Genomic DNA, 20,553 nt, shown 5'->3' with positions numbered 1-20,553 from the left:
CCCTTTCTATGGAAAAGTGTAATAAAAGTAAGACTAAGATAAAAGTTTCACTGTAACCCCCCCTCCCCCACACCTCACCCCCACCAGCCCCCCTTTCCGGATCTATAAAAACCTAATCTGCACGGGTCAGATTTCATTCCATCTTGATAAAAAGCCAGTTTCTCCCTCACACCCTTGTCTGCGGGACATACCCATTTATTATAGGATTAGATCCATTTACTGAAGGATTTTATAGGATTTTCCGCTGGCCTTCAAGGACACTAATGCGCACAAAAAAAAAAAAAGAAGAAGCAGGTTGGGAGAATTTGGTCGAGGAAGCAACAGAAAAGAACAACAGAGAGGTGGTGAGAGAGGTAAAGAATAGGAAGGAGGAGAAGCCGGACTGAGAAAACGAATGACCGCTGGGGAGTGTGGGGTCTATAAGCACGAGCTGGTTAATTGAGAGGTGAAACGTGGAAGTGCTTGGAGATGAGACAGTTTTGATGGTGGACTTGGTCTTGGAGGACTTAATCTGGCCTTGAAGAAGGAGGGTTAGGCTCTGGAAGGTCTTTTAGTGAGCCTCTGTGGTGCAGTTAAGGAGACGAAGGGCATGTAAAATGGGGTGAGAGAGAACAGAACAGAGAAAGAGAGAGAGAGTGAGAGAGGAAGACAGTGGTAACGGACACAGTGAGAAATAGAGGATGAGGGAAAAGCCTTTAGGTTAGTGTTAGAGGAATAAGAAGAGAAAAGAGAATAAGAAGAAAGTGGAGGGTTGGGGGGGGGGGGGGGGGGAGTAGGTGAAGGGAGGTGGGTAGAGACATGATATAAATAATAGCAGTGCCTTTAATATGTATGAGGCATCCGGGCAGTCGTCCACAACACACTCTCAGTCCACCGCTGACTGATGGAGGAGAGAGGGAGAGAGAGAGGCAGAGAGATAGAGGGAGTGAGGAAGAGGAAGAGGGAGAGGGAGAGGAGGGAAGGGAGAAGGTGCCGCATACTAACCAGGCCGAGATCAATTCCCCACCCTGCCCCACCTCCCTGGCAGGCCTGAGAGGAAAAAAAGAGCAGAGCCCAGGCTCAGGCCCTGGACCTCCACCTCCACACCTTCTCTGAGCTTCGTGGGGCCAGGGGAGCGGCCAAATTATCCCAGCAGGAGCCCAAGGACCCAGCCCACAGCCGAAAGGGCCTGACCTGGTCTAATCCGCCTAAGGAACCCCGCAGACCAGGGAAAAGCCGAGGAGGATTAGCCAAAGGAGAAGGGTCAGTCTACAGGGACAGGCTATTAGAAATGGACGGGGGAGTGACCTATTTGACACCTCAACAAGTAAAGTCTCCTGTTTACTGACGATCAATTTCAGCCTGTCTCTACGAGATATGGGTCATGCATTTTTGGGCCTCATCTCTCACTGAGCCCTACTCAATGTTCAATAATAGGTATTTGCATTTGAAATCATTGACTGGGATAAATATGCAGGAAAAGATGATACATGGCTATGAAAACAGGGACAGCAGAGCCTATGTCACTGACTGCTCCAGGCTCAGCACTGCAGAGACTGAACTATGTCAATTTTGGAGGTCAGCAGGAAACCACCAACAGCGTAGCCTGAAATGTAACAACACATCGCATCAACGCAGACCGCAACGACTGTGATTGGTCAGTAGTCAGACGGACATTGTTTATATTGAACCGAAGAAGTACACAAACATGAATTCCTCCCCTCCACACACAGAGACGCAAACAGCAGCAAATCCACAGCCAGAGATTTCCCCAGACATGGTGTAGATGTCAGGGACGAATAAAAATGTTGAACAGAGAAAAAAGGATGTCTCCGGGAAAACATAACTATATGAAAAACGATACCATGCGGGAAAAACAAGCTGTCCTACTCCCTAAATAGTGCACTTTAAAGATTTATATAAGTAATTCTACTACACTCTGTACTACACAGTGTAGAGGAAAATGTTTGAGATTCAGCCCTAGTGGTGAGGAAGTGTAATTGCAGAGCAACGCAGACACCAACACAGAAGTACAAGCGCTCGCAACGTTGTAGTCTCTGCATCAAGTCAACTCAGAATTACAAATCAGCCTTCTAAGTGAATTAAACTCTGAAACTGTAGAGGGAGACCAGAAGTAAAAATACCAAGTCTTACAGTGTGTTGCTTTAAACCTTAAAGTGCCTGTGCTCTGAAATCCACTGTGCATCCGTTAAATTTAAACAAAATGTAGTCTGGTTTCCTACCACGCTCCAAAAACACACATTGGTAGGTGGATTGGAGACTCAAAAGTGTCTGTAGGTGTGAGTGAATGTGTGAGTGTTTGTTGCCCTGTGAAGGACTGGCGCCCCCTCCAGGGTGTGTTTCCACCTTGTGCCCAGTGATTCCGGGAATTGGATAAGGGTTACAGACAATGAATTAAAAAAAAATCCCAGGCTGATTACATTATGAGCTTTGTTCTTCTGAACAAATGGACCACAATGACGCTATTTATTTATAAAGTAATTCTTATGGATGTTTTGAAGCACTAATAGATCCTGACCACTTAAGAGGTCAATGCACAAAGCTCTTTAAGGGTTCAGCTTATTGATATTGACATCTATTATATATTACACCTAATAGCCATACAATTGGAGGGCTGTGGAGTAGCACAGATATTCAGACAGGTCTGAATCCAGGAGATGTCCTAGACAGGACAATTGGCCTCGCTATCTGGATGGGTAGGACAGCACTCCCACCCTCATCACTGGTCATGGTGCTAGGTAACATGGGCTCCTGTCAGCTGATAGAAGAGATCTGGACAGTTTGCACTCTGTGATTGTAGGAGGCTCAAACTGGAGGTGACTAATAATTGGAGGGGAAAATAATATATATTCAAACCAAAACCAGTGGAAATATAAAAGGAAAATGAAATGAAAGGTCTCTTTCTACCTAAGAGTCTATTTTATATCCCCCCAGCTGTTTAGGCCCCCTCCAACTCACTGAGATCAGGCCCTAAACAGAACTGTCTAATCTCTGAGACTCCATCTAGATCTTGTTGTCTTTGGTTCAGCTTCATCAAGAAATATCCTAATATGGGAAGGCAAACAAATCAGCGAGGGTTCTCTGTGTTTGGTGTTTGTGAAGATTACTGCCATCATTTCGAGCCATCTGCACATGGCTAATGGTGAAAAAAATAAAAACAAGCTTATTCTGTGCATCCTGCTCGTGCAGATGTCCTGATGCACGGTGCTGCACCAAAGAAAACTCCAGTGAGGTAGAGTAAAGCGGTGAAGGATTAGCCGTGGTGCTAAAACACAGCTGAGCGATGTGATATAAACCGGGTGACCCACACACATTACTAAATCGAGGGCAGAAGTCCAGCAAGGACAAAAGCCCAATCATCTGGCCGTTCCTTCTTTACACCCACTCGATAAGTTCTCTCTGAGCAATCCCTTATTTTCTTTCTCCTCTTCGCTATTCAATCCCTCTTCCTAAACATATCTGTTTTCCCGCGCTCGCTCCCCTCCATTTCTCACTATCTGTCTCCCCATCCCCCTCCCAAGACCATAAGTGTGTGTGTGTGTTTGTGTGTGTGTGTTTTTCATCACACAATCAATGCAGCTTTTAAGATGCCTATCGATTTGCTCCCGAGACAGACCCCAGCGCGCTAGGGCGACACTTTGATTGCTGTGCGAGTAATTACTGTTATTATTTATGCATCTGGGCGAAATGGCAGGACTTAACATTCCCTGTACAAGAGGCCACAGGCAATCAACAGAGGTGAGCACCTGGTGAGAGAGAGCTAAGAGAGAGAGAGAGAGAGAGAGAGAGAAAACCAAGGGAGAGACTAGGAGGGAAAGAGATAAGGAGAGAAAGAGAGAATGACAGAAAAAAATTAATGGAGAATACATGAAAAAGAGAAAAGAAAGAAGTACAAGATAGGGGGAGAGAGGGAAAGAGAGCAAGATATTGGAGAGAGAAAAACAAAAACAGGGAGATTGAGAGACAAAACAAAGAAGGTCAAGAGACAGAGAAAAAAAAGGAGAGAGAAAGCGAGAGAGAGAGAGTTAGAGAGAGAAAAGAAGAAAGAGGGGTAAAATATATGAACAAGAGTACCTGGATACACTTCCTAAAAACTGAATTCAGATGTTTCACTCAGTCCCATTGCACAGAAATATAAATTCAAGGACCTTAATGCCTTAACAGACATTTGTGAAAGTATGGGTCATTCTAAAGAGCTCACTGTAATAAGATGCCACTGTCACAAGGCAGTTCATGATATTTCTCCCCTGCTAGATATTCCATGATTAAATGTGAGTGTTATTATTGACAATTAGAAGTGTTTAGGAACCACAGCAACTCAGCCACAAAGTGGCAGACCACGCAAACTTACAGAGGTCAGAGAATAGCAGAGAAGTGCACAATGTGTAAAAGTAGCTTAAAGTTGACTGTCTCAGTAACTGCAGAGTTCCAAGACCTCCTCAGGCATTAGCATCAGCACAGAAAACCTTGACTGGTCTGTACAGAGCCCTGACCTCAAGCTCAAAGGACACCCTTAAAATGGACTAGAACAGAGGTTGGGAGCCAAGCTCTCGCATCCAATATTAGTGTCTGAGTTCACAAATGGGCAAAAAAATCCAACAGACACACTCTAAAATCTTGTAGAAAGCCTTCGCAGAAGAATGGAAGATGAGGTCATAGTAGCGGTAATGTTTGTGTCCCAATACTTTTGTCTGTATATATGTCCGTGTGTGTGTGTGTGTTTGTGGGTCTAACCTGTGAGAGGCCCAGGTAGATGGAAACCGTCTCAGAGATGTAGAGGAATCGTCCTTCTTGACTGACCACGAAAACAAACCCATCCAGAGACTGCAGAGGGAATTTAAAACACACAGAAAAGGTGCCTGAATGTTAAAAGATAAGCCCATCACTTTCTGTCAGGAATTCATCACAGACACACGATCAGCAAGTGCCCATTGTCTTCTGTAACAAGTGCACTTTGAGTGAAAATGATTTAGTGTTCTCCTAAATATAGGGGAATTTTTTTTCAGTGGTCAAGTCATGTTCTTCAGAGATGAGATGTAGAAAAGCTTCAGTGTCCCTTTAGTTCCAAGACTGTAATGTCACTGTCCAAAGAAGACAACCATCGTCCATTTTTGTCTTCAGTTTCTTTTTTCTAGATTTTTCTGAACACAGATCAGATCACCTTTACACTCTGTGAAAGTTTCACAATAGATGAAACAATAAAAACCAAATTAACTATTTCTTTACATTGTCCTGTATATTTGCGCTCTCTTATGATGCAATTATTTAGGAGATACACAGGTCCTGTTTTGAAAAGTGTCCAGAGTGTAAAACTGGGCTTAATTTGTGTTGTGGAAGCACCTTGAATCCAGTTCTCTGATTGTGCTGGATTTGAGTGTTCCAAATCAAAAATTGAGACCATAATCAAAAACAGCAGAGGCAAAAGCGTCCAGTCTATTTAACAGAAAACAAAGCCCCCCCCCTCGCCTTCAAGCCACCCTGCAATCTGCTTTGTGAGTTGACCTTAGAACAGTGGCAGTGGCTACGACACTGTGTGATTCAAATGAAAACTGAAAGGTATACAGCCACCCCATTAAGAGACTCCTTCAAAGAATAATATTAATCGTAATAACAAGCATCCACAAGTGAGCAGCGGAGGTGGCCACTTTGTTGGAGAATGATTGCTGTTTTGGCGGCGGCTCTTAAAGTGGCGGTAATTTATGCAAGCGACACGTTCGGTATGCAAATGCGAGTGGCCAGGGATTGTGGGAGCGGCGAGCTGCCTGGAACGCATGGAAAAATAAAGAGCAATTATCTAGTTATTAGTGACAGAGGACACGGCGGAGAAAAGAATCTTACATTTTGTCCTCCCTGAAGCGTTAATTTGATTTCTAGGAGAGCTCTTCTTTTCTATATGTTGCTCTAGAAGACCCTGGACTTTGGTTTTTCCTCATGACCCCTTTTCATTCTAAGGTTCTCTACATTTTCATTAAAGTAGTCACTTTTATTTGAGTCTTTATAAATCATTTCAAATATTTAGTGACCCTCCATAGGCTTCCATACAGTAAGGGCATATGAAAAGGAGGTAAAATGGATTCTGGAAGCTGTAATATTCCAGTAATGCAGCAGCACATTGTTCTCTAACGGTTTCACTATTTCCATATTCCATCTTACGGAGAGAGTTGATATCGGAAAAAACACGCATGTAATCCTATAACTCACCTGTGACTATTTTTTTTTTTTATTCCCATTGTGGGTAATGATACGTTTCTAGACACGATTGCTTTCCACTTTTCCCTCACTTTCCTCTTTCCTTCATCTCCCACATTAGATCTGTAACTGAGGCTAGTACTGCCAGAACACCAGGTATCACACTAATAGCTTTATTTTTCACTGAAATGAAGATGTTAAAATTCCTATTCATAGGTCATGCAGTAACCTGAGTATATGATGTCACTGAATTTGATGTTTTGGATTGTGATTGTATGAGACTAGTCCTCGCCTACAGCTGGATGCAGCCCTATACTTCCTGAAGCCTATGAGAGGTCACTATTATTCTGTTTTGTGCTTTAGAAGCATGCATTTCACACCAACCTCAAACAAGCTCAGCTGCTGGAGTTTCAAAGGTCTGTGGACACCTACACATCCAAAGTTTGTTTACATGCCTCTAGCAGATATTTTGGCACTGGGCCGGATGAACATAGGCTCATGTGCAGCTGCTCTAGAGTGTCCCAATTCATTTCTTAGCCTTAAAACAGACCTTAAAAATAGCTATATTCACTCATTTTAAGGGTTGTCCACGTATGACATCTTGTAATATATAAATCCTAACAAATCCTAACATTCTTTTTGAGTCAGATTCCTCACTGATGCTTTGTCAGTGTGATAGATTAAACTCCACTGATTGCTGGGAATAAGTGTGTTGTGTCTTCAGACCAGAACAAACCCCCAGCCAAATGTGGGCATGGAATATAAGGTGTTTAATGAAATATCAGAGTTAATATTAACAGAAGTCAGAAGCTTACCTGTAGTAGATGTGCTCCCAAGTGCTGCTCAAAGATGTCAGTGGCCAGTGAGTGGCTGCTTCTCCTCACTACACAGCAAGAACGTGCAAAATTATAATAAATAATAATAATAAATTTTATTTCAAGCATCTTTCTATACACCCAAGGACACTGTACAGATATAAAAATATATAAATAAATATATATATATATATATAAAGTAATGTGCAAAGGTGGTAGGCACCAGAGACTGAGATTTTAAAAGCTATTTATCAGAGCAGTAAGTGTTTATTTGCTAAAAACAAACAAACAAACAAACAACAAATAACAGCCACCATTAGAATAAACCCAATCACATTATTCCAGTGTGAACCTCTGTGTGTGAAAGTGTTGGTTTAATCTCTCCTCGTGGAGTCTGTATTATTTGAGGTGATCATCCAGTGCCTAGTTTTAGTGGTGAATAAATAATGATTTTAAATAATGTTTGCTGTGGATTTAACAAATTCATGCAAATCAAGGAGAATCTGAACAAAACATTGTTCTTCAAAAAATGTTTTAAGTAATAAGAAGGCATATAAATATATATAATTACCTTAGGTGCCTAAGACTTCTGCACAGTACTGTATATATATATATATATATATATATATATATATATATATATATGTGTTTAAAATAATATAACAGATATAATTTGATATAATTTTAATAAACATTTCCTACTATTCCATATTTGATTTTATTAACCTTAGGCCTGTATAAAAGGATAGGTTTTGAAATTAAATTTAAAAACTAGCTGAACCTCTGATCTCCTGAGGAAGAGCATTCCACAATCTTGGAGGGAGCAGCACTGCTGGTTCTGACACTAGAGAGCAGGTATAATACTTTGATACTCAGCACTCAGCTGACTGAACCCACCATCCCTTACATCGTTTTCTGACTTTATGTTCACAAAATGAGGCTGAGGAAGACATTGAGCACCAGAGCCGGTGTGTGGTGAGATGAGATGAGTAAAACACATGCTAATTCTCGCTCTCTCACTGCGGTGCCATGCTGAGCTGTCTGTCACCACTGAGAAAACAAATGCAAAAATCAGACAAATAACACTTACAGAGCATTTCAAACAAGCAAGGACTGGTTACTGTGATAGGACGTGTGTGTGTGTGTGTGTGTGTGCTGCTCTTGCTCTCTCTCTCTCTGTTAGTGCGTGTGTTTCCATTCTCTCTCTCTGTTGAAACACAATGTGATTCAAATCTGTAGTTTAGCTTCATTCAGTTATTTCCTGAACATTTATTTAACTGGCAAAAAGACAAAGAAAAATATTTACAGTGTTTTTAATCATTCATTCATTGTCTGTAACCCTTATCTAGTTCAGGGCGGCAGTGGGTCCAAAGCCTACCCAGAATCGTTGAGGGCAAGGCAAGAACAAACCCTGGAGGGGGGCTCCAGTCCTTCACAGGGCGACACACACTCAGTCTCCAATCCACCTACCAACGTGTGTTTTTGGAGTGTGGGAGGAAACTGCAGCACCCAGAGGAAACCCACGCAGACACAGGGAGAACACACCACACTCCTCACAGACGGACAAACGGAGAAAACCCACGTAGACACAGAGAGAACACACCACACTCCTCACAGACAGTCACCCAGAGGAAACCCACGCAGACACAGGGAGAACACACCACACTCCTCACAGACAGTCACCCGGAGGAAACCCAAGCAGACACAGGGGGAACACACCACACTGCTCACAGACAGTCACCCGGAGGAAACCCACGCAGACACAGGGAGAACACACCACACTCCTCACAGACAATCACCCGGAGGAAACCCACGCAGACACAGAGAGAACACACCACACTTCTTACAGACAGTCACCTGGAGGAAACCCACGCAGACACAGGGAGAACACACCACACTCCTCACAGACAGTCACCTGGAGCGGGGCTCAAATCCACAACTTCCAGGACCCTGGAGCTGTGACAGAGACACTGCATACTGCTCCACCGCGCCGCCCCTCAATAGTCACAAGTTCATCTTAAATTATTTACACTATCCTTTTTGTTCAAATGATTTATTTAATAAATGTAACAATCTATAGTTCATAATATGTCAAAATATATTATAATATTTTTAATATATATTAATATCAGTATCTATATGTATTAATGATATGTCACATATGCTTTAAATGTAAGTATATATTATTTCTATAAAATTATATAAGAATTTAATCTATATAAGGTTTTCTAAATATCCTGCAATTCTCTGAGCCTAACCAAATAAAAAGTGTAAGCCCCCTCCTCACACACACAGACACAGATTGATACTCCTAAAGCCAGCGCAGGAACAGTCGTGGGACAAAGCCAATGTGCCACAGAGACTGGGGTCCCCCCTTCTTACTTCAGAGGAGGAATATCAATGAGTTTGTCCATTCACAGCCTGAAAAGGGGCTGCTTGCCCAGACCACCAAAACCACGGTTTGTGCTCTACTGTGTGTGTGTGTGTGTGTGTAGGGGTTGTGCTACACAGAGCACTTCTTGTTCCCCATGGGGCTCACTCACATGCTGCCTACTGGAGGGTATAGTATCCTCATTTTAAACACACACACAATTTTGGCTGATTCTATGAACAGTTCTGCTTTTCTAAGTTTTTCAAATGTGCTTCTATTTTTTTTTATTATTACATTTGATTATGAAAATATTCAAATAAGACAAGAACAATTTTGTTAAAAATGTATTGAATTCTTATCCAATCAACTCTTGTTTAAACTTATCTTTGTTTGTGCATGTGTGTGTGTGTGTGTGTGTGTGCACAAAACGAGGGGGTAAAAAGGAGGCCTGAAATCCTTCATTTCCTAAAGCTAACAATAATGTTACAGTCAGTATAAAGTCAACAGAGATGATGATGATGATGATGGTGGTGGTTGAGTGGGTTGGTGGATGACATATATGTATCCAAATAGACATCAAGATAGACAGACACTCAGATAGACAGATAGACAGATAGATAGATAGATAGATAGACAGACAGACAGACTCTTGCAAAATAGTGTACTGAAAGCATACACTGTACACTCTCTCAACTGCTCCAATTTAATATTAAATACAGAAGAGTTCAGTGACTTTAATCACATTTTGGAAATGAAATCACAGTGCGAGTCTGTCTGCTGTAATTACAGCTTGACTCTCGGGTCAGCTTTGAAGGGCCTCGCTCATGCCAGGAAGTGACAGAGAAAGAAATGAATAGTGGAGTTTTCCTTTCTTCTATTCCACATGACATTGCCTTATTCCCCCCAATCTGCCTCTCTCTCTCTCTCTCTGAAACATCAGTTTATTAAGAGACAATAGAAATGCTTAGGGAGTCTTGTCATTGTTTATTGTCTGTGTAAAACCTAGAAATGTTTTTAAAATTCAACGTAAAGAATGATAGAGATCTTTAGCACTTTGTAAAAGTGGGAGGTAACTTTTGTTCTGAGAGTTGACAGTGCTTAGGGTGAGCCATGAAATACGCGAAGGGTCACGGTGACGAGCCAAAGTTTGCGGTAGTTCTTATGTTGACTGAATAAACTTCTTTGTTAAAAATCAAACCTCTTTCTTTCACAGTCCCTCGCTCTCCCACCCTTCCTCTATCCTGCAACCTTTTAACCAAGTTAGGGGGTTACTATGGGAACCACAGCGCTGGCCTTTTATTTCATCTAAGTTTGCTCAATCTAGTCGAGCTGATGGGAATCGCAGGCTGATCTCCTGGCAACTTCTTTACTGACACCCTCCTAACCCCACCCCCCACCTACAGAAGCAAAGAGAGAGAGAGAGAGAGAGAGAGAGAAAGTGACTCCAGTCACAACGTCCTTCTCAGTCGCAATTATGCTTTCATTCAGCCTCCCTCCTCCCTCGCACCCCCCCCCCCCCCCCATCGTAAACTCACCCCTTACGCGGTCGAACATAATTTGAGTGCAATTAACGTCCCTTAAAAGCCTTCGCCGCCTTAAACGCTGAGCATTAGGGGACAGACAGGCATCAAGAGCAGGCGGGAGAGAGAGTGAGAGAGAGAGAGGAAAGCAGAGAAAGAGAGAGGTATGGAGAAGCAGAAGGGAGGAAGAACGAAGGTCAAAAACAACACAGGAGAGAGAACGTAAATCCAAAGAACAGAAAGCAGACAAAACACTCAAACCCAGGTACAACATTCAAAGCAGTTGGAAACGGAGTGTGTGCATACTGGTTTCTTTTGTGTGAATTCTTTACAGTGCGGAGATAGGAAAGCGGTAGAGCTTCCTGTAGAGCTACAGTTTAAAGAGGACATTATGTTTAAAAAAAATATTCTCCAGCAAAGCCTGTGCGTGGTGATATATTTAAAAGCATCATCTAAAGGGCTATAACACAAACTGCTTAGAGACTATATAAACATCAGTTTTATTTTACAATGTGTGAATATTTCAGAATGAATCGACCAATGCTATATGCTCACTATGTAAAGTACTACTGGAATTTATACAGCCTCTATAGGCCATTCAGACACTTAAGAGGATGCAGTAATTCAAGTCAATATTGTACATTAGCGCTCGCACACACACACACCACACACACACTTTGGTTGACTGTTCATTCATGCAAAGTCTCTATTTCTACAGGAAACAGCGGAGCCTCCTTATTGTCCCATTGTAATTAAAATAAAACAATGAATGAATGAATAAAAATAGATGCAAAGATTCAGTCACTGTTTAACAAAAACTTTGTGTATAATTTTTGTATTTATACTTTTGTATATATTTATTTATATATATTGTGCATTTTGCATAACTCTGCATTTTCTTGAAGAATGAACTAACACTGGGCGTCACAGTGGAGCAACAGGTAGTGTCTCTGTCACAGCTCTAGGGACCTGGAGGTTGTGGGTTCGAGTCCCACTCTGGGTGACTGTCTGTGAGGAGTGTGGTGTGTTCTCTCAGTGTCTGCGTGGGTTTCCTCCAGGTGACTGTCTGTGAGGAGTGTAGTGTGTTCTTCCTGTGTCTGCGTGGGTTTCCTCCGGGTGACTGTCTGTGAGGAGTGTAGTGTGTTCTCTCTGTGTCTGCGTGAGTTTCCTCCAGGTGACTGTCTGTGAGGAGTGTAGCGTGTTCTCCCTGTATCTGCGTGGGTTTCCTCTGGGTGACTGTCTGTGAGGAGTGTGGTGTGTTCTCCCTGTGTCTGCGTGGGTTTCCTCCGGGTGAATGTCTGTGAGGAGTGAGAAGTGTTCTTCCTGTGTCTGCGTGGGTTTCCTCCGGGTGCTCCGGTTTCCTCCCACGCTCCAAAAACACACGTTACTAGGTGAATTGGAGACTCAAAAGTGTCGGTAGGTGTGAGCGTGTGAGCGAATGTGTGTGTCGCCCTGTGAAGGACTGGCGCCCCCTCCAGGGTGTGTTCCTGCCTTGCGCCCAGTGATTCCGGGTAGGCTCCAGGCCCACCGCGACACGGGGAGAACACGCCACACTCCTCACAGACAGTCACCCGGAGTGGGACTTGAACCCACAACCTTTGCAACAAGGGATTCACTCTTAAATCCAGCGTTTGTGTGTGTGTGTGTGTGTGTGTGTGTTTGTGTGTATGTATGTATGAATTAATTTAAAAAATAAACAAAACATAATGTTGTTTATCTTAGATATATTTTGTTCCCTTATTCTCCTCCTTCACTGCACCCCTTCTCCTGCTCCTCAACTCCCTCTCTCTCTCTCTCCCTCTCTCTCTCTAGTTCTCTCACTTCGTGTGAAGGTCATGCAATTGATTTTCCTCTGTCTATTCATTTTTCAAGACTGGCTTTGAAACGTGGGAAGCAGACAAAAGCCAGTCCCCCACTCCACCCCTCCCCTCTGCTCCAATCTCTGCCCCCTCCTACCTCACCATAAAGTGTGTGTGTGTGTGTGTGTGTGTGTGTGTGGGGAAGGGGATAGTGCTCCACATTTCCCCCCAGGGGGCTTCCAGGGCCTGGGCCCATCGAGAGTAGACCAGGTTCAGAACTACAGCCATGCATCATGCCTGGACCCTTACGGCTCTACTGCTGTGTTAAGGCAATTCAATGAGAACAACTGGAGACGGGCTAAAGAGGAAAGTCTAATTCCAACAGCACTCACTCACTCACATTTATCAAAATGCTCTACCAGGGGCTTATTTCAGTGCATTGCCTCAGTGACATCAAGTTTCCAGATTAAATGACCATAAACACAGTCTGTTTTGTTGTCTGTTTTAAGAGCATAATGGGAGCTGTGGTGGGCTGTGTGCATCATACAATATAACAATTTAATTGTGAAATATTTGGGTCAGTAACTACAAATTGGGAGATTTTATTTTTTTGATTTTATGCCTCACCTATAAGCAGCTACAAAGCTTCATCTCCTGAACTGAGTAGGAGTAAATAGGAGTATGTAAAGCTGGGGTTATAGATTTATGAAAAGACATTGAAACAAACAAAGGGAAAGTGAGTGACAGGTCAACAAGGATGAAGAAGAGGAAGAAGAAAATTAAATTTTACTGCACATTGACTTGATTAGACTTTAATTAGACCTGTACCCTGGACACTACACTTCAGACATCAATGAGAGAGAGTATTGATTCTCTGCTGTAGCTGTAAATAATAAGCTGTTTTACTGGTTTGTGCGCATAAGTGATGTAAATGAGAAAGGCTGTTTTATTTAATGGCCTCCATGATGCAGTAATTGACACCGAACAGCAACTACAGACTCCCCCCCCCCACCCCAAGGCCCCCGCACTCTTCCATGTGATTGTTGGATAGTGTCTGACACCATCCAGTCCATCTCTGTGTGTATTTTTTTCCTCACCATTATAAATAGTTATAGATAATCATCACAGAAATACTGATGTCTATTCTTAGTTTTCTGCCATTTGAATATGCTTAACTATGCAGACAGACAGACACCCAAACCCAAACACACACACACCCCAATATCATATCCTCCGACATGTAGCAGGCCCACAGGTGCTGTTTACCTCTAATCGCACACTTGGATTCACATTTTCACAAACACACAAACACACACACACACACACACGTACATGCATGCGCACGACTAATTGTAGCTGAGCTGTTTCCCCTCAGTAATAATAGCAATTAGGCAACCCTTGTAATTACGCTCTGCTCGTTATATAGTTAATTTCTGTAATTACAAATCGCACAGATAATTTCCTCCTCCTTTTGTGCTCCTTCTCTTTCTCTCTGGTCAGACAGTTTGAAACACATTTTAGTGAGAGACACAGAGAGAGAGAGAGTGGTAGAAAAATCAGAATAAGAAAGACATTGAGAGAGCAAGAGAAAGCTGAAGTAGAAAATATATGAGTGAGGGATAAAAGAAAGGGTAAAAGATAACAAGATCATTTGAAAGTAGATAAAGAATGAAAGAAGAGAAGGAAAAAGAGGATAATGGCAAATAGGAAGTGTAAGTAATTAAGATAGAGAGAGAGAGAAAGAGAGAGAGAGAGAGAGAGAAAGAAAAGATAAAGAATCAAGGAATACGACAGAAAGGAATAGGAACCAAGAAACAGTAGAGAGAAGAAGAAAGCAGAGAGAGAGAGAGAGAAGGAATGGCCCACTATTTTAGCAGCAGTGAGGTGCTTTGATGCAGCAGATGTAATGAGGCTCAAACACGCACACACAAACACACACACGCACACACAAACACACACACTCACACCGAGCTAATACCCAGTCGCTGCTCATAAATACAGTCCTCTACTCTTGCCACTTGTTAACAAGCTTCAGCGAGGACTTGGCCCCTTTTGTCCAGCTCTGTCTGCGCGCACAGAAAAATCCACACACAGGAAGCAGCTAATTGGCTCTTAGATCTATTGTTCATTTTACAACTGAGACAAGCCTCGCAGCACACAGAAGGAACAATAGCCTGAATCGGAGAAACCCATGATGTCAAATAGCGGCTGACTCAAACGGGCCTAAAATGACTCCTCAAACACTGAAGAGAGCAGGAAATACATGGATGTGCATTTGGATGATAGCACCGTGGCTGGGATTCCGGCCCCTGAATGTCCAAATCAATGTGATGCAGTTAACAATACAGTTTTCGGTGCTTCTAAAAGTTGTGAGTGAACCAGGGAATGCATTATTTCAGATGAGCCGTATTTAGCTCCGCATGACTGCAAGTGATTACTCCTGTGGTGCAATCTCAATTACTTTTCACAGTCTGTGTGGGCATGTGTGTGTGTGTGTGTGTGAACCCCATCTTCCCTTTCTTCTGACCTGCAATTTTCAAAGTGATAGTATCCCCAGTGACATACACAGGCGACCTATAAGACAATAATAGCCTATTCCATTTAAATTCATAATTTAAATTAATAACGCATTTGTATTCATCGGCAGGCTGCCACTGTCATGTTAGAATTGAGTTTGGCCAGAGCTCGCTCTCAGACACCTCCTCTGTTAATAGCACTCTCACATGTGAATTGACTCTGTGATTGATGCTGATGTCAATAAGGGCCTCGTGGACGTCACAGTAGCACCCTCTGAGATATCCACAAATTCTCTCTGTTTACCCCTAACAAGAATTGGATGCTTTCCATTGTGTCCCATGACTCCACACGTATCCATGATGAAATTTAAACAGCCAATTATGTCCTTATGTATTTTCAGGGTTTTATATACATGATTTAATACACATGATCTTGTGGATGACTCCCCTTCACGGCTTGAATTATACAGGCATAAGGCAAAGAAAACTTTTTACCAAGTGAGTTCATATAAAAAATAAAACCCTTCATAGTCACAGTCTAACCACCAATGAAAATGGATGGAAGGATGATGAGTTTCAGGCTCACAGGGAATCAGCTATGGATGATATCACTGAGTAAAATGCACCTAGTCATTATTTTAGACAGTTTAACAACTGTAAGACTGTTCATTCTTTTCCATTCTTTTGTATTCATTAAAACAAAGTATTTCATTCATTTAAAAACTATTTAAACAGGTCTCTACTCAGTTCAGCCATCATGCGTGTCGGTCTAATTGTATGATACCAACAGTCAGGGAGACTGAGGGTTAGTGTCGGCTTTCTCCAAGTCGCATAGGTCTATTCGAACTGCTGCTGACACATCACTGCCTCCAACATTAAAATGATCTCTAACGATATCACTGTCTCTAATACTAGGTCTAAAAATAATACTAACGATAACTGTAACAGAAACATTACTGCTAATATTATGTCTAACACTACAGTCTAGTGTGATTTACAAAAGCGCTTTGGGTCAGAACACCACAAACACTTCCCACTTTTTTTTTAATTACACACTACAACTATAGGCAATATATTACACACTAACTATAAAAGTGTGAGTTGGACAGGCTTGTACACAATACATTAGCATACTACACCATTTCTTGGTAACAGGACATGGTAAAATGTTGCTATGACAACGTATATCAATGCTCGCCGCCATTTTTGTGCACAATGTGCGTGTAGTGCAGACTGTAGGCCATAAACTAATGGTTTCATCTAACTACACTACATCTAACAATAACATTAACCCTAACAAAAAGATTCATATCACTGAAGGATATGAGTGGGAAATAATACACAATTTTAAAACATTTCTGAAAGCACTTGATGCCGTAATCTCAGGTCCAGGGGTGAGATTGCTGCACTGTACTGCTACTCTGAGGTCACTGCAGACTGGCAGAGCTGCCTACTGTTGATGTATCAGGCTCTTGAATATTTTAACCACTACACCTTGATTCAAGGGGCAAGTTGATGATCAAAAACAAGGGGTAATACCTCTAACACCAACAATAATATTAATATTACCTATAACACTAACACAAATTTCCATTTTTTCAAATGACCCGCCCACTGCTTAATGAAAGCTCACCTTTGTTGCAGTTATTCTCCCCTTCGAGCAGGGGGCTCCAGGGTGGGTCTCCCTGGCTGGCAAAGTGTCTCATGTGCAGGTAGCTTATGGTCAGCCTGATGACAGAGGCCTTGTCCAGCTGGCTGGTAATTGCGCCGGGGAGAGGAAGCATCTTGGCCAGCTCAAAAAACTCAAAGTTTTCTTTCCCTCTGCGAGAGCGAGCCGCGTTTCGAGACTTCTCCTTCCGCAGGTTTTGTAAGCTGAGAGGAAGAGGAGAGTGGGGGGAAAAAACACATAACAGGGAGCGTGGATGATTAGTGTATGATACTGTGTTTGGAATATTTATGTAATTTGCATTAAAAAGTTGAAATATAGTCTTTTTTACTGCAGGAGAGGTGATTCTAGCTCAGTCCTGTTGATAATATCCTGTTGAGGTGTACAAATTGAAGCTAGATTTAAATAACATAAAACCAACCTCTGGTGAGAAGACTTTAAACACAATATTCCCTGCAGACACATTGTTTAACTATTAATTGCACAGTTGTAAAAAATCTGTTTAGGTGATTCCTTCTTTTAGATTTTCTTCTGGATGCCACAGACAGTCATGAGCTCAAAAAAAAAAAAAAAACGAGGAAGGGTTTAAAATAAACGCTGCTGTTATCCCAGGCGCTCTAGACTGCTTCTGCTTTTTGTGCTTTGAAGGTAGCCCACACCCCCACAGTTCCTCTGAGCTAAGTGGCACTATGACCTGCATTCCCCCGCCAAGCAAGGCCTTGTCGGGGGATCAATGCTGAGAGAGCACAACTAACCTCCAGTGGCAGGAGGGGAATGATCAGCCTGTTCACTGCCTCTTTCCATCAGCTGTGCAATGTTCCAGCCTCAAAGGAAAGGACTACAGGCCTGAGATTGCTTTAGCATGTTTGAATTTCCTGCCGTTAGATCAGGAGGACACAGGACAGGGTGATCTGGGATCAGGTCTCAGGTTCTACTAGCTCTGAGATTCTTTTAGAATAGTTTCTAATCAAATGGTTGTTACACTTTGAAATATCACTAGCCAAGAGTTTAATAGAGAATAACTGGCTCTGGAAGGATGTCCTTGTCTGTGGAAAATAGTACCACTGACATACTGTTTGTGCAAAACAATTTGGACAGTATGCCCACAACAGAGGGAAAAAAATCGTGGTGCCATAATCAATTCAGATCTCTCATTTGACAATCACATAGATGATTTATCCTGAAAATATTGCTAAGTAAAGAAATGTCTAATCCCTACATGATGCAGGGAGATGAGCGCATGCCGTTATTACAAAAAGGTTAGATCATTGTAATGAACTGTTGTCAGGATGTTGCAGCAGAAAGCACAGTAAACCTCAGCTAGTTTCGCATGCTGCAGCCAGGGTCCTTACTAAAACACAAAATCATTTGATCATGCCGGCCCAGTTCTATCAACCCTGCACTGGCTCCCAGTTTAACTCCGTAATGCTTTTAAAAAATCTTCTATTTATGTGTAAAGCCTTGCATGGTTTCACCCCTGAATACTTGCAAAACCTCATTCCTTATTATGAACCGCTATATCCAATTAGATCACAGGATACTGGTTCTCTATTAGTTCCAATAACTCTGATGGCTTCAAAAGGGGGAGGAGTTGTTCATATAACAGGATATCCAGATAAATTTCAGGACTCAGTGATGAAGTCTGGGCTGAAAACGTACTTGTTCAGTGTGGCTTTTAGTAATAAACCTAGATTTAGGGTCCAGTGGTTTATGGACATATCGAATTATGTTAAATTGAGATGGCTGTTGCCCCACCACTCACATAGGACCATTCAGGTTTGATGATGGTTGAGTAAGAGGGGTATGTAGGGGTTGACAACGTTTCAGACTGCTCCTATATCTGTGTTACCTTCTGGTCCTTTCTTTTTATGTAGGCTGTTATAGATATACCCAAATAATTAGCCAAACTCTGACCATATTCATATTCTCTATACTCCATACAGAACTAATGCCATGTCTCTACCCTTTACGAATTCATGACTGCCCTCCTCTCAGGCACGGCTCTGATGGAAAACTGACTGACAGGGTCTCCTGCTTACGTTCTTTGTCTGCCCTCTATTTAAGACACACACTCCACTCTACATTTGGAACTATAATTCTGAGGCATCTGTCATCCGGTGCCCCAACACTTATATAAAATGATGATGAGACTATATGACATGACTTATTCACCTTTACTAAAGGACTTCTCAACTCATACACACTCTAGAGCTGCTTCTACTTATGCCATTTAAAAGAAAATCTACAGTAATTCATGTTTCTCAAAGTGGCTTGACGTGATGAGAAAGGGTCCCCTAATGTGTATCCTCTATGTGTATTTATTTATTTATTTTTTCTGAATTTTTGTAAAGCTGCTTTGTGACACTATCTGGTTGTAAAACTCTACGTATATTTTTGGACATGGTGTTAATCATATAGCACTGGTATTTCTTGTTGTGAAAGTACACCTGCTCAACAAAACTTTAGGGCTCTGGTTTCTCAGAGAATGTTGAACAGGAATTTTAGGTCAAAGTTCTGAAACAATGATTTCAGGAGGATAAGCTTTTAAACCAAACAAATATTACTGAAAAAAACCTTCTGTGCTTGAGGCCTCGAGTGCTAGGAGAATGTTCTGTGCAGGCTTAATGTTTTAAGAGAATCTTACTGGCTAGATCGATAGATGGATTGAGATAGATACTTTACTGATCCCAGAGGGAAATTGAGGCATCCAGTAGCTGTTCCATATACAGGAGTAAGATATAAAAATAAGATAAGGACAACAAAAATAGAAATATTGAACTGACTATATGGAAAAATTATATAATGGCAACAAAAAATGGAAATATAGAATTGAATATAGAACTGAGTGTAGAACTAAATATAGAATATAAAATAAAAATATAATATAGAAAGTATATAAAATAATATAGAGTATACAAAATGGAAATTGATATAGAAAAATCTTTGTGGAGGTAGGGCAATTAAACAATGTGAACCATGTAAACCAGTACAGTACACTACAGTAGTGCAGTTGTAGTGTCACCAGTGCAAAATATATAAATATAAAGAGGATTATGTCTATTATGTGATATTCATAGGTTATCGAAGTTCTGTGCAAAGCTAATATTCTCTTATCCTAAGCTAATATTCTGTGAGACTATCCCTGTGCTAAGCTAATGTTCTGTGAGTCTATCCCTGTGCTCAGCTAATGTTCTGTGAGTCTATACCTGTGCTCAGCTAATATTCTGAGTCTATCCCTGTGCTCAGCTAATGTTCTGTGAGACCATCCCTGTGCTCAGCTAATGTTCTGTGAGTCTATCCCTGTGCTTAGCTAATGTTCTGTGAGACTATCCCTGTGCTCAGCTAATGTTCTGTGAGACTATCCCTGTGCTCAACTAATGTTCTGTGAGTCTATACCTGTGCTCAGCTAATATTCTGAGTCTATCCATGTGCTCAGCTAATGTTCTGTGAGACCATCCCTGTGCTCAGCTAATGTTCTGTGAGTCTATCCCTGTGCTAAGCTAATGTTCTGTGAGTCTATCCCTGTGCTCAGCTAATGTTCTGTGAGACTATCCCTGTGCTCAGCTAATGTTTTGTGAGACTATCCCTGTGCTCAGCTAATGTTCTGTGAGACCATCCCTGTGCTCAGTTAATGTTCTGTGAGACCATCTCTGTGCTAAGCTAATGTTCTGTGAGCC

The 20,553-nt window shown here is 41.9% G+C and overlaps 1 protein-coding gene across 2 annotated transcripts in view; it reads right to left on the bottom strand.

Annotated features, from left to right (window-relative positions):
- npas1 (neuronal PAS domain protein 1) overlaps positions 1-20,553 on the bottom strand; it is a 47,816-nt gene that overhangs the window by 13,011 nt on the left and 14,252 nt on the right. For both annotated transcript variants that reach the window (XM_066658669.1, XM_066658676.1), the window contains exons 3-5: positions 16,844-17,082; positions 7,005-7,072; positions 4,735-4,824 (exon numbers count right to left, since the gene is read on the bottom strand). In XM_066658669.1, coding sequence (XP_066514766.1) covers positions 4,735-4,824; positions 7,005-7,072; positions 16,844-17,082 — 397 coding nt within the window. The remainder of the gene's footprint in view (positions 1-4,734; positions 4,825-7,004; positions 7,073-16,843; positions 17,083-20,553) is intronic.

The sequence above is a fragment of the Hoplias malabaricus genome, chromosome 1, assembly GCF_029633855.1.
Source record: "Hoplias malabaricus isolate fHopMal1 chromosome 1, fHopMal1.hap1, whole genome shotgun sequence".
Lineage (NCBI taxonomy): Eukaryota > Metazoa > Chordata > Actinopteri > Characiformes > Erythrinidae > Hoplias > Hoplias malabaricus.
This window is presented reverse-complemented; position numbering and strand designations above follow the sequence as displayed.